This window comes from Netta rufina, assembly GCF_964035555.1.
Source record: "Netta rufina genome assembly, chromosome: 2".
Lineage (NCBI taxonomy): Eukaryota > Metazoa > Chordata > Aves > Anseriformes > Anatidae > Netta > Netta rufina.
In genome coordinates this window covers 1,194,155-1,206,600 of record NC_140124.1, presented here as the reverse complement: position 1 = coordinate 1,206,600, position 12,446 = coordinate 1,194,155, and the positions used below count along the sequence as shown (strand labels likewise).

Genomic DNA, 12,446 nt, shown 5'->3' with positions numbered 1-12,446 from the left:
ATGTACCCATCCAGCATCGCCTCTGCTGTAAACCTCCACGGCTGTGTTACTCTCGGGCTAAATCCCCAGCCTGTCTTTCATGAGGGCCGTTATTTAAGTGAAAAAAAAGAAAATAAAGCTGTGTGGCACACGTCACCCAGCTGCCTTTCTCACGACGACTGCGCCTGCCCGACCTACCATGAGGTGGCCCCTGAGAACCAGGGGCACGATCTCGGTCTCGGGCGGGGAGTAGCCGTAGTCGTCGCAGGGGAGGTCGCCCCGCTTCCTCCTGCTGTGGGCCAGCCCGTTCTGCCCGTAGTTTTTGGGGCAGAACACCTTGTACAGGCAGAAGAGCAGCAGGACCAGGATGATGCCCGAGGCCAGGCCCAGCGCAGCCACCCTGTGGGGAGAGAGACACACAGAGAACAAGGTGAGCTCAAGATCCCATCAGCAGTTCACGGGAAGTGTTTGAAACACTACAAACACGTGCCAAAAAGTCCGAGGTTTTCAGCTGAGAAAAAACTTCCAACAAGCTATAATAATTTCTGAAATATTAAAGATTTGTTTTTTACAGGAAAACATTGATTTTCATGAGATTTTCAGACTTGTCCTATGAAGAACACGCAGTTAAGAAAGAAAAAAAAATGCTACGTGGGGATCAGGGTGATACAAAGTGTGTTCAACACAGCCCAAGGAGGATGCAGATGCAGGTGGCAAGCTGGGAGCTTGTCTCCTCAGCAGGAAAGGAAATTCTCTGCTTGCGCGTGAGATTTATCTAACAACCAAGGTTGGATCATGGCATTTATTCCCCCGAAAAATTCCTATTTCCCATGGATACACCCCATAACGTGTGTGCTAGGAGTACCAGCTTTAACACCATCATTAAAACCATCCACTTAAAATACATCAAAGCCAAATCCTCAACGTGTGTGACCAGCTGTGCAACGGTCGGGGTGTGACGGTTGTACGACGTTTCTGCGATACATTTTTTTTTCCCCCTTTTTCCCCTTTTTGGGGCAGAGCCGAGCAGCCAAAGAGCCCCCTGCGTCTCCAGAGAGCTGAGGCACGGCGGCGAGGTTGTGTCAAGGGCTCTTACTTGTACAGGGTGACGTCCCGGTGCCCCTGCAGCTTGGGGGAGGTTTGGTCAGGCTGAGCTGCAGCCCCCAGCTTGGCACCGCTCGAAGCCAGGAAGGGGTGGTAGCGGTTGGCTTCCTGGGGGTGCCGCACTTCTAAAGCCTCTTGGGGGTTCAGGTAGAGTGTGACCGGGATGGCTGGAAGGATGCTGATGTACCTGAAGGGATGGAGGCAAAGAACAGCTTAGGAACAGCAAGCACAAGGAAGATAAAAAACCCCAAACTCGGCTCCACTTCTCAGCAGCAGCCAGGACGGGCTGCCACCAGTGGAATGAGCTACCCATGGGATCGGGTGGATCACGATGGTTTAAGTGAAGAAAAAGTGATCTGCTCTGGTGTCCTGTATGCTGGAGGCCAGCAGATATCACCCAGAGGTTTGTTCAACGTCTCTGTTCCTCACATGTACCACCCCCATCACTTACAGACAAGCATACGAGTCACCTGAGCTTGTCACCTCCAAAAAAATGCAATCCGGGATGAGGGTAACAAGCAGGGAATACACCCAGAAGCACAAAAAAGAAACACAGCCCTTATTTTCAGACAAGCAGCCCAGCAGCTTGGTACCTCTGCACCCCAGGACAGCCTGTTTAATAGGTTGCTCCTCGAGACACTTTTGGAGCAAGCCACGTGGAACATAAATCACCTAACTCAGGAGGACGAAGGGCAGAAGGGCACTTACCTTTTGGCCAGGGTGATGTTGTAGTAGCTGAAGAGGGACGGCCAGTGCCTGAAGGAAAGCTTCCTCCAGATCTCCTCATCCTCCGCTCCCCAGGTGACCTCTGCCTCGGTCCCGAGCTCCGTCTGCCCGTTCCCTTTGCCCTCGGGTCCCTGGGCCCAGCTGTGCTGGTTCGCCTCCAGCCTGCTCAGGGAATCCAACCCCGACTTCTGCTCCCGCTGCTGCGTCTGGTTTTCCGACAGCTGCACGGGGTCCGCCGGGAAGACCGAGAGATCGAGTTTGGGGTCGCCAGCAGGCAGGACCCCTCCGGGAACAGGCATAGGAGGCAAACCCGCCTCCCCCAGGGGGCTCTGCTCGGTGACCTGCGAGGTGAGGTAGGTGCGGAGGCCGGCGGGGTCCGTGTAGACCAGGATTCCGATCCAGATCACCGTCCCGGCCTGCGTGAGGAGAGAGGAGACAAAATCATTCAGTGCTCGGCCTTCTTCTTGCTGCCCCAACCCCATCACCGCCTGGCTGAGCTGATCAGCAGCACCCCAGCGAGGGGAGCGCCCTGCCCTCGGTTAGGGTCGTGCTCCAGGCAGCTCCTTATCCTTTATGGTGACCCCTGAGCACCACTTTGTGAGCTCCCCGCCCCAGCCTGCTGGTGGTGACTGCACTGGGGACAAGCAGGGGCAGGAGCTGGTGTCCCTCTTACACCCAGAAAAGTGAAAGAATTTGTCTTTCATGGAGAGAAATATCTCCGTGCCTTCATCCCACACTGCCTGCAGGAACAAATATGACTTCTGCTCCGTATAATACCTTCTCTTTCCCCTCGTACAGTTCCTTGAAAATCTGCTTATGCAGAGATATCTCAGAGCAAACAGCAGAAAATTGCCTGCTACCTCCTAAACATCACGCAAACAGCAAAGCCCTGCAGCTAACGCATGCAGAGGGATGTTCTGAGGGAAGAACTTCTTGTATTATTTACCGTGGGGATGCGTAAGCCTCGCAGGGGAACGAGGATGTGTAAAAATATTGATTTTTTTTTATTATTTTCCCCCAGAAGCCTGTTTGGGTCAGGCCAGCGGGACCCGAGGGGAGCCACCACCACGCTGCCTACCATGATGAGCCTCTGGGCCAGCCGGGTCCTGGCGAAGAAGTAGATGACCCTCAGCCTTTTTGGGAGGCGCAGGTTCCTGAAGGACGAGGGCTGCAGGGTGATGGTGTGGGGGGTGGCGGGCCGCAGGGCTGGCTGCCGCTCGTAGCGCTGCGAGCGGCTGACGGCCTTGGCGGGGGGCAGGCAGGCTTCTGCGGGCAGCCGCTTGTTCAGGTCAGCAAGCTGCCAGGAGAGAAGCAGGAGTCAGGAAAACAGAGAAAAACGAGGTGGGGAAGGATCTACGGGATCAGCTAGGACTCTGTTATCTGCCCCCATCCGCCCTTTGATGCGTTCTTCACCTCGGTTCTTTCTCACCCAGCTTCCCTCTGCTGTCTCCTTCTGCACCCAACCATGTTTTTCACCACATCTCCTTCCAACCACGTTGCTCACCGCGTCCCCTTCCAGCCCACGTACCCACAATCTGCATTCCCAAGGGTCCCCCATCCCTGCACGCGTGTCCCAGGACCTTTTTACAGCTCACTCCTTCTTTTTTTTGAGGGTGCAAATCCCAGGGCAGGCTCGCAGAGCAGGAGGAGCCCCGGTACGAGGCCGTGCTCCCAGCCCGTCCTCACCTCCATGCGGCGAATGTCGATGGAGAGCACGGTGGTGAAGAAGAACATCTGCAGGAAGAAGTCGGACACCAGGCCCACCACGGCGAAGAGGCAGAACTCCTGCGGGCAGCACAAACACACAAAAATCAGCTCCGGCAGCTCAGGGACACGGGGTGGATATCCCCGCGCCAGGAAAAGGGCAGCTCAGCACCCTGCTGCCCAGGGAACGGGCCTGAGTGTGTTTTACCGACCACAGTCCTGCCATCGGGGCTTTGGAATGGTTGAAAGCTTGGTGTTAGAGCAGTGTGAGAGCTCGGGAGCACGTTTATTCACATTCAGGTTTTTTGTTCTTAGCCATAAAACATCAAAGAGTCCCGGGAGAAACCAGCAGAGGTGCTGTCCCTGCTCCCAAAGCTCTCAGCCCCCTGATTGTGTGTGCAAATCGCACGCCCAAAGAGCCCCCAGCAGTGCTGGTTTCCTGCCCTGCACCAATAAACCTCCCCCTGATGGAAAACTCCTCCAGGAGCAGTGGGACGGGGCTCAGCCAGGTGTCCTCCCACCACACAAAGACCACCGAAGCCCCTGAACCCCCCCGTGCTCACAACGAGGAGCTCCAGGGCTCCAGCTAAACCATGGCTGTGTAAATCACACCCTCAGCTGGTGCTTATTTGGGGCTGGGTCCTTATTTAGGGATGGGCGCTGAGCTCCCTGCCATGCTGCGCTTCCCCAGCAGGTGCCACTGCAGAAATGAGGAAATAATGCAGAAATAAGGTCGCTGCCACGACCTGTCAGGGCTCAGGGGAGATGTAGGGACTCGGAGATATCAAGCACAGCGAAAGCAGGCACCAGCAGCAACCTGGGGCTAAAGAGGAGATCGAAGAGTCCAGCCCCATCTGCAGAACAGATTCATTTTTGTCCCCCTCCTGCCTGGGTCTTCCCCAGCTTCTCGCAGTAACGCTGGGGCCAACAGACCTCCCAGCAAAACCAGCACGAGGCTCTGACCGCAGCTTCAGCCCTTCCTCGGGAGGTTTGGGGAGCAAACACAACACCCCGAGACGTTCTGGGGGTGAAAACACAGCCCAGGTTCCTCTCCAAAGGAGAAAAACAGAGGGAAAGCAGCACCCAGCTGGATTCCACTCAGCAAAAACCTCCACAAACAGCAAGCTCTGCATTTAAATATTAATTCCGCTAATACCCCCACTTATTCCATTGAGGATTAGAGCTATCTGCAACTGCTGGCCCTGGGAATCTGAAATCTTCTTATGCTTGGGTTCTGCACCCCCTACAGCGAGACCCGAACCCAATTTCAGCGGATGAGCTCCAGAAGGAGCTGGGGAATGCAGGACGGGCACCCAGGACACGTCCCTGCAGCGTCCTGGGACCACCAGAGCCACGGTGCAAGGAGAAGGGGGGGCTCCAACCCCTGCAATGAAAGGTTCCTCACAACGAGGAGGTATTTATGGTGTATGCTCACTTCTCACCTGAAGCTGAACACGTTCATAGGGGCAACGTGTGGCTGTGGGGACGTGCTGCTCTTCCCACGGCTCCTCTTCCAGGACGAGGAGCTAAAAGACCCTAGGAATGAGCCCAATTTACACCCAAAGGGATCATGCTGATGTTTGACCTGAGCAACCTCTGCAATCAGCTTCAAATAAAAAAATCAGGACAGGACACGTGGCTGGGTGCACCCTGGGGAATTCTGCTCGAGCTCCTCTCTTGCTGAACTTCTCTTGGCCACTGAGGCTCAAGGACCGTGAAGTTCAGCCCGCCACGCTCCCGTTCAACCCGGCTGTTTAATCTTCTTAGATTATCATTCACTTTAATCTGCAGTCTGTCTGCTGGTGGTTCCCCAATGTCACAGCAAGGACACGCTCAGCCCACGCGCGGCCAGCGCTGGCCTTCAGCTGCGCAGATGCTGCTGCCTTGCTGCCTGCACCTGCTCAAATCTGTGCTAGAAATTTCCAGACCTTGACACCATTTTCAGCGTCAGACAGACCCAACAGCACGGCCAATCTACTGGATGGTTCTTTGAGGTTTCAGTTTGTTCACCCCTGGAACAGAGACTGTGATGTCTGTGGCTGTAAAAAACCCAAAGGCTTGTAAATCCGGTGAGACAGCCCCAAAAACACCGCCCACCCTTTCCCCAGAGGGGATCCTGCACTGGTTTTGGGTTTCTTCTCCACTGCTGAAGGGGATTAGTGAGCTTACAGCTCCGCGATAGGAAGCTCCCCTGCACAAACAGAAAGGAGCACAGGGACCAGCTCCTTGTTCTGGGGGTGAGAGGCCCCCAAATGACGGGGCAGACTGAGGGGGTCACTGCCAAGGGGTCTGGGACACGCTTGGAGATGCAGGGAGGAGCGTTTGGGATTGCACGAAACCAACTGGAGAAACCAGAGTGGAAAGGGAGGCATTTCCCTGAGTCGCCTCTTCTGCTACTCAGCCACAGTAACGCCAGCTAAGCCACAGAAAATAAGGTTTGTTGTGTTAGACAGTATCACCTGTGAGACCGAGAGGCAAATAAATAGCAGACAAAGCTCCTGACTGCACGTACATCAACTGGCATTGACAAATCACGTTCCTCTTCCTACACACCCTGCTTTGTGTGTATTCTTAGAGTAGAACACCATTACTACAGACACTTCTGTGGCACTTTTCTGTGAGCAGTGAGGCTCCAGGATGATTTGCTCCCAGGAGACACGTCCCTGCCGTGGCACACGATCCCTTCCTTCTTCCCCAGAAGCCCTGAGAGGCAGCTGGGTGCTCTTAAACAGGAGGGCTGAGAGCAGAGCATTGCATCCTGCGTTTGTGCAGGGGTCACAAGCCTCTGTTCTGTGTGTTTAAAGTGCTCAGAACTCACCTGGATGGCTGGGACGAGGGTGAAATACCCGATCAGGATGATCCCGAGCTCTGTGGCCATGTTCTTCATAATTGACCAGCTCTCGTTGCTCAGGCCTGGGGAGAAAACATGCAGACAGGTAAAAGGAGACCGTTCCCTAGTGAGCGGGTGTGAGCAGAGCTGAAAGGACTCCTCCCTGGATTCCCCTTCTTTAAAATTAGGCCCCTATAGTCAACAGACAAAAAAGGGCATTTTTAGGCTAAAATTCAGCCGACCTCTTTGGGTATGGATTTATAATCGCCCTGTAGATTCCAACGTGTTTATCAGCCGGGTTATCATCCAGCCCCAGAGCAGCAGATGGATTTTTATCCAACTACACGGGGAGCTGAAGAAGACTCAGCTCACAGAACCACCTTGATTTTAGCAGGCTGAGGGTACTGAGCAGGACAACGCAGGGATTCAGACGAGTCAGGAATCAGTGAGTTTTTGAGTCCTGTTTTTGATCTAGGATACAAAGCACTCTTATTTTCAAAGCTCAGTAGATTTTTCTGGGGATCACTCCAGAATCTCTCATGTTTATAAATGTCTTTTAAGTTTTCAAACTACGTTTATCCATGGTTTGAGTGTACTCAGATCCTTATGCAGCTGCAGAGTGTATCTGTAACAGGGACAATAATTTGGTCACAGCTTCAGCAGAACTTCTTACGACCCGTGGACTGCACTTAAAATATTCATGACACGAGGACAGGCACTAAATATCCTTACCAGGAGACACGGCTCTCTCTTACTAACACTTTTTAAAACTTGTTTTGCCAATGATTCAGTCAAGAATCTTAAAAAGCAGTGCCCACGGTTAGAGGCTTATGTTAGTTCTTAGAAATAACAAAAAATAACAAAAATAGTACAAAAGACTTTAAGAATACAATCACCGATTCATATTCAACGCACAAAGTCCTCGTTTCCTCTACAGACCACGATAAAGATAATTCCCCATCTCCCAGTTTTGGAATTTCCCCAGTTTTTTTTTCTCTCTCAGCATTTTCCCAGAGCAGGTGCATACCTTGGGCGATGCGCAGCTTCACTTCCAGGTCGACAGGCGTGGAGACGACCGACTTGGTGAGGACCAGCACGTTCTCCAGGCCAATCACCACGACCAAGTAGGGAAATATCTCTCTGGGGGAAACAAAGAAAAAAATGAGAATGAGATCTTTGGTTAAATAAAGTGAACAGCAAGCACTATCCATCGCTCTTAGCCAAACCCTTTCTTGTGCAGTGTCATTCTGTGCTGAGGTGAGAGGTGTGATTTCATCTGCTTTGGATAGATATTAATATTTTTACAAAATTGCATGATTTTCTGAAAAACAGCCATTGTAGACAACCACTAAATCAGTCTTGATGCTCCTTAGGGTCAGGAATCAGAATCATAGAACATCCGAGTTGCAAGGGATCCACAAGGATCATCAAATCCAACTCCTGGGTCCCCAAAGAAGAGCCCCAAAGGACAGCGCCCCTCAAAGAGTCTCTACGACAGAGTCTCCACAAAGAGGTGAAAATCAAAAAGATGGATTTGGGCACCACTGCAGCAGCCTCAGGAACAGTCAGCAAGAGAACATTGTACCAGGAGGGTAGGGACCACGTCCCACCATCAACAATGAAGATCTTGCTAAATCACAGCTAAGTACTCCATGAAAATAAACTTGCAAAAACAAAGAAACAAACAGCCAGGTCTCGGGCTGTAAAGAAGACACACGATGTGAACATCGTGGATGTGGATGTGAACAAACTAAACCCTCCCAGGGACATTTTCAAACCAAGACTCAAGAATACGCCCTGCAATGGATTTGCCCTTCAGAATATATTCAAGCAGAAGAGAAAGACCCAAGGGCACCACTGTGACTTTATCCAACTCCTCTTCTCACTTTTTTTTCTCTCTTTCATCTACTTACAGCCCAGCCCAGTAGGAGAGAAGAAGCTGATCCATGCACGTGGTAAATCTCTTCGTTTCCCTCCAGCTAAACTTAAGCAAAAAGAGGGCTGCATCCTTTCGGGGGGGGGAATCAATTTTTGCTGTGCTGGTCTGTGCAGGTCCAACAGGAGAACGTGTGTGCGTGCAGCTACACGCAGCCCTTGGCAGATCCCTCAGAGCCAAGAAATCTAAACACCAGGGTTTCAGGAGAACTCCTCCTGCTTTCTGCCAGTACACAACCCCCAAGGACCATCTTCCCAGAGCCCACAGCCATCTGATGTTGGCTTCGACAAACCTTGCAGACGTGGGGCTGTCAGCAGCCCTTCCCTTACAAGTCCAGCTGGGGGAAAAATCCCTGTCTGGGATCACTGCTTAGCTCAGCGATTTCGTTCCAGCTCCTTGAACAAATGGCAGGCTGAAACAGCAAGAGCTCCATTCAAAGCAAAACCAAAAACAAAATCAAAAAAAAATAAAGACTTTGAGGTCTGTAAGGGCACGCTCCTGCAGAATCCTGTCCTTACACTGTCCTGCACGAAGCACTTGCTGTCCAGCACAGACAAGCTGCAGTAACCCTTCAGAAAGCAGTAAAGTCTGGAAAAGGAAACCCATAATGCTCTCAACTATCTCCTACTTAACCAGTTGCTTCAACTGCAGAAGATTATTAATTAGTAGTCAACAGAAACAGCACCATGAATCATGAAGAAAACATCTCCTGCAGCTCCCTGACTCCATGCACGTATGTGAACAGGGAGAATCTTGGGTTTATCTGAAGATAAACCTGGAAGATATCACTTGGAAGCTTTATGGATCCATCACACCAGCTTCTCCTATCTAAAATGTAAATGTTTGCATCTGAGCTAGTCAATTTAGGACAAAAAATCATATATAAAATATTAAAATCAATAAAGAGACGTAGGTTGTCATTTAAGATCATGACTCCTCTAAGCCAGCTGAGCTAGCAGCTCGTGGTGGCTGTGCTCTGGAATCGTGCAGAGGCTTTCAGAGTCCCCCAGCTCACTTGTATCCCACTTCAGTGAACTCTGGGCATTCTGCATAACCTACTGCTCAGCTGTAAATCCTGGGCAGAGCACGTCACCAATCTCCATTTACTCTTCTTTTCTGTAAAATAAGACTAATAAGACCTCACCCATTCTACCTTGCCTTCATTAATATCTGAAATACGCTTTAAGACAAGGGGAAACTATGAAAGCAAGATAAAAGATGACTGATAATGATTAAGGTCTGGTTTTTAATATCATACAGCAGCAGTAAGCAGATACTGATCTCTAAGCACTAAGCTCTACTTCAGTACCTTACAAAAATTGGTGAGGGACAGAGGCTTATCGTAAATACGGGTACCACTAAAAACAAACACACCCATATCTAGGAGGCTCTGCTGTAAACAAAACAGATAAAAAAGGTCAAAATTCAGCTCAGAGTTTAACCAAACAAATCTGACTCTGCACCCTGAAGCCGGCCAACCCCTAGCACGTTAGCATCGGGTCTAGGACATACCAAGAACACTCTGTCCCCACTCGGGAATCAGATAACAAGAGGGAAAGTGCTCTGGCAGACACTGGGGAATCAGGAAAAGGTCGGAGGATCCCTTGGGTACCTGCAGTCCCAACCCATTCTCTGTGCAGCTTGCTCACATATTAATGCCTCTTTCGTCTCATCCAGATCTTTCTTGCTTTCAGCGTGATCCCACCTGCAACAACTGCTGAGAACTGAAAATTGTGAGCATTTAGGAAAGGAAAAGACAAGCTTTAGTCAAAGTGCCTCTCTCCCCTATGGTGTCTAAATGTTTACAGCACTTAGGACAAGAGCCAGATCAAGCCCTGAGGGATCCTTCCCTATCACTTGCATCAAAAAGTACAACCACCATCACCAGCACGTGGCATTTATCTAAAAGAGCAGAATCAACCTGCTAAAAAAAATATTAATGTCATCAGAAAATAAAAACCTCGATGTCATCAGAACCCATCCCCACAGATCCCAAGTGTCCTTCATCCAGTTAAACAGCATTTACAAGATATTGCAAGGATTAAGTTTCAACCCCAAAGGAAATCATCTGTGCAATCATTTTAAGGCAAAGAATTTTTGCAGGAAAACTACTTTAAGGAACAAGAACTGATCAACTGTCCAGCCTGCAGGAGGAGTAACTGGATTAGTTTAGCCCTTATGTGTGACAATGGTAACGCTGACAGTAGACAAAGGCCTTGGTCATTGCACTAACTAAAACCAGACCGAACCAAGATAGGATGCCCCCCATGTATCTGCATCCAAACACTGCTTTTATTTGCTTTACAATTGTAAATTTCCAGTAGATCCTATCTTGATCTGGGCTTGATCTGTAATTAAGACTCTTGGTTACCACAGGGGTAAAAATAGCAACAAATAATTAAATAATTTTGATTCTGAAGTCAATTATTCGCAGCTCTTCCAGGCTTCTCAGAACTCCTCCACCTAGGTCTGGCTCCTGGTAAACTATCACCAGCACTGAGAAACCTCCCTCATGGTCAAACTTTGAACTGTTCAGCAGTATATGGCTGGAAGGAGGAGTTGAGAAGGAAATCGGTGGGTATGTCCTTAATTACTTAGGAAAGGGATCAGAAAAATCAAAAGAAAGATTCCGAATTGAACTTTAATTAATGGTGTTCTCAGGTGTTTTCAAACCTTGACACAAATATGAGCGGTAATCACCGCATCAAAAGGCCAAACAGCAACGTGTGCAGGAGCCCCAGCCAAAAGAAAAGCTGACAAATGTCAGAGATGGCTGCAAAGTTCCCCAGCTGGCCCCCAGGCACAACCAGGGCAGCGCTGCCATTCTGAAAGATTCTTCTGAGCGAGCCCAAGATCAAGCAACGAGCGCTTCTGGGTGCTAAGACAAGTCACTGCAGGAGGAAGAAATTTGGGAGCCTGCTCAGCTGCCAGGAAATCAGATTTATAATTAAGACGTCGTCCCGATAACACCTTTTGCTTTAGGCTGAAAGAGCCAAATGCTAAGCAATAAGGCTTCTCCAGGAAGACCGGGACCCAGTCGAGCCTTTTTGCTGGACAGACAAAAACCACAAGGTCCTTCAGCTCAAGAAGTCTGTTTATAATTTTACACAGCAGTGTGTAAACACTGTCACCTAAGCTTATATGAAAAATACTAGATTTTAAGGGCTAAGCATCGAACAGCTGTTTGCAAATGATTTCACCTCTGTCTGCCCTTGTTTGGGAAGGGGTTTGGTGCTGGAAACGTACCCTCCGTTAAGAGTAGGGGTCAAACCAAACAGCGTGCACAGCCCGACTGACATGAGCAGAGAGCTGAGCACCGTGACGACCGCTGCCAGTGCCAGGCCCCATTTCGATTTCACCATGTCAATCTTCCCTGAAAAACAGAATGCAAAGTCTCTGTTACGAAGCAGAAGAGAAGGACACATTAATAAAAAGCCACGAGGGGATCCTCAGTCTGACTTATTTCTGCAGGAACTTTACTTGCTGCAGCCCAGAAATAATGGCAGTTCCATGTCTGAAATGCAGATCCCACATCCTCACAGTACCTAAGAACTGTTACAGGGATGGGACAGAAGCTTGCAGCTTATCCTGGCAGTACAGCACTGCTGGGGCACGAAAAAAGGAACTTAAATATGGTTGGTAAGGTCTAGAGCAACAAGCTCAGAACGTGTATTTGATCTGCATGACCACAAATTGGTCTGTCCACATCGGAAAAAGCATCACTACTATGGCATTTAAAGCTGTGTAAGACAAGGAACACCTCAGAAGATACCACAAGGATAAAATTTCAACATCACCTTTGCTGCTGAAACAGGAGGAACTGCAGTGCTATGGATGGAACTCATTTTTCCCATATGTAGCCCGGGAAATTGTGCCCCACCACCCATCCCTTAGCTGGCAGGTACATATATATATACAGGTGGATTTTTAGCTTGCTCTACTCTCTAGGCTCTCCACCCCACAAACCTACGTGTGGAGAAGTAGATGTAGGCAAAGAGGATAATGTAGGTGGTGACGAGGGGGATCAGCTCAGCGATGCCGATCTCCTCCTTGAAGTGGACGTGCACGATGTTCTCCTCTCGCAGCGTGCAGTTGGGGCTGGGGTGCAGCAGCTTGAGGCGAGAACGGAGGCTGCTGAGGAACCTGACGTGAAAAGCAAGCGGGTTG

At 50.0% G+C, this 12,446-nt stretch overlaps 1 protein-coding gene across 2 annotated transcripts in view; it reads right to left on the bottom strand.

The window, feature by feature from the left end:
• SCAP (SREBF chaperone) overlaps positions 1 to 12,446 on the bottom strand; it is a 47,636-nt gene that overhangs the window by 6,537 nt on the left and 28,653 nt on the right. For both annotated transcript variants that reach the window (XM_084281971.1, XM_084281970.1), the window contains exons 8-16: positions 12,250 to 12,422; positions 11,526 to 11,652; positions 7,371 to 7,483; positions 6,332 to 6,426; positions 3,496 to 3,594; positions 2,888 to 3,106; positions 1,792 to 2,225; positions 1,076 to 1,270; positions 178 to 379 (exon numbers count right to left, since the gene is read on the bottom strand). In XM_084281971.1, the coding sequence (XP_084138097.1) occupies positions 178 to 379; positions 1,076 to 1,270; positions 1,792 to 2,225; positions 2,888 to 3,106; positions 3,496 to 3,594; positions 6,332 to 6,426; positions 7,371 to 7,483; positions 11,526 to 11,652; positions 12,250 to 12,422 (1,657 nt within the window). The remainder of the gene's footprint in view (positions 1 to 177; positions 380 to 1,075; positions 1,271 to 1,791; positions 2,226 to 2,887; positions 3,107 to 3,495; positions 3,595 to 6,331; positions 6,427 to 7,370; positions 7,484 to 11,525; positions 11,653 to 12,249; positions 12,423 to 12,446) is intronic.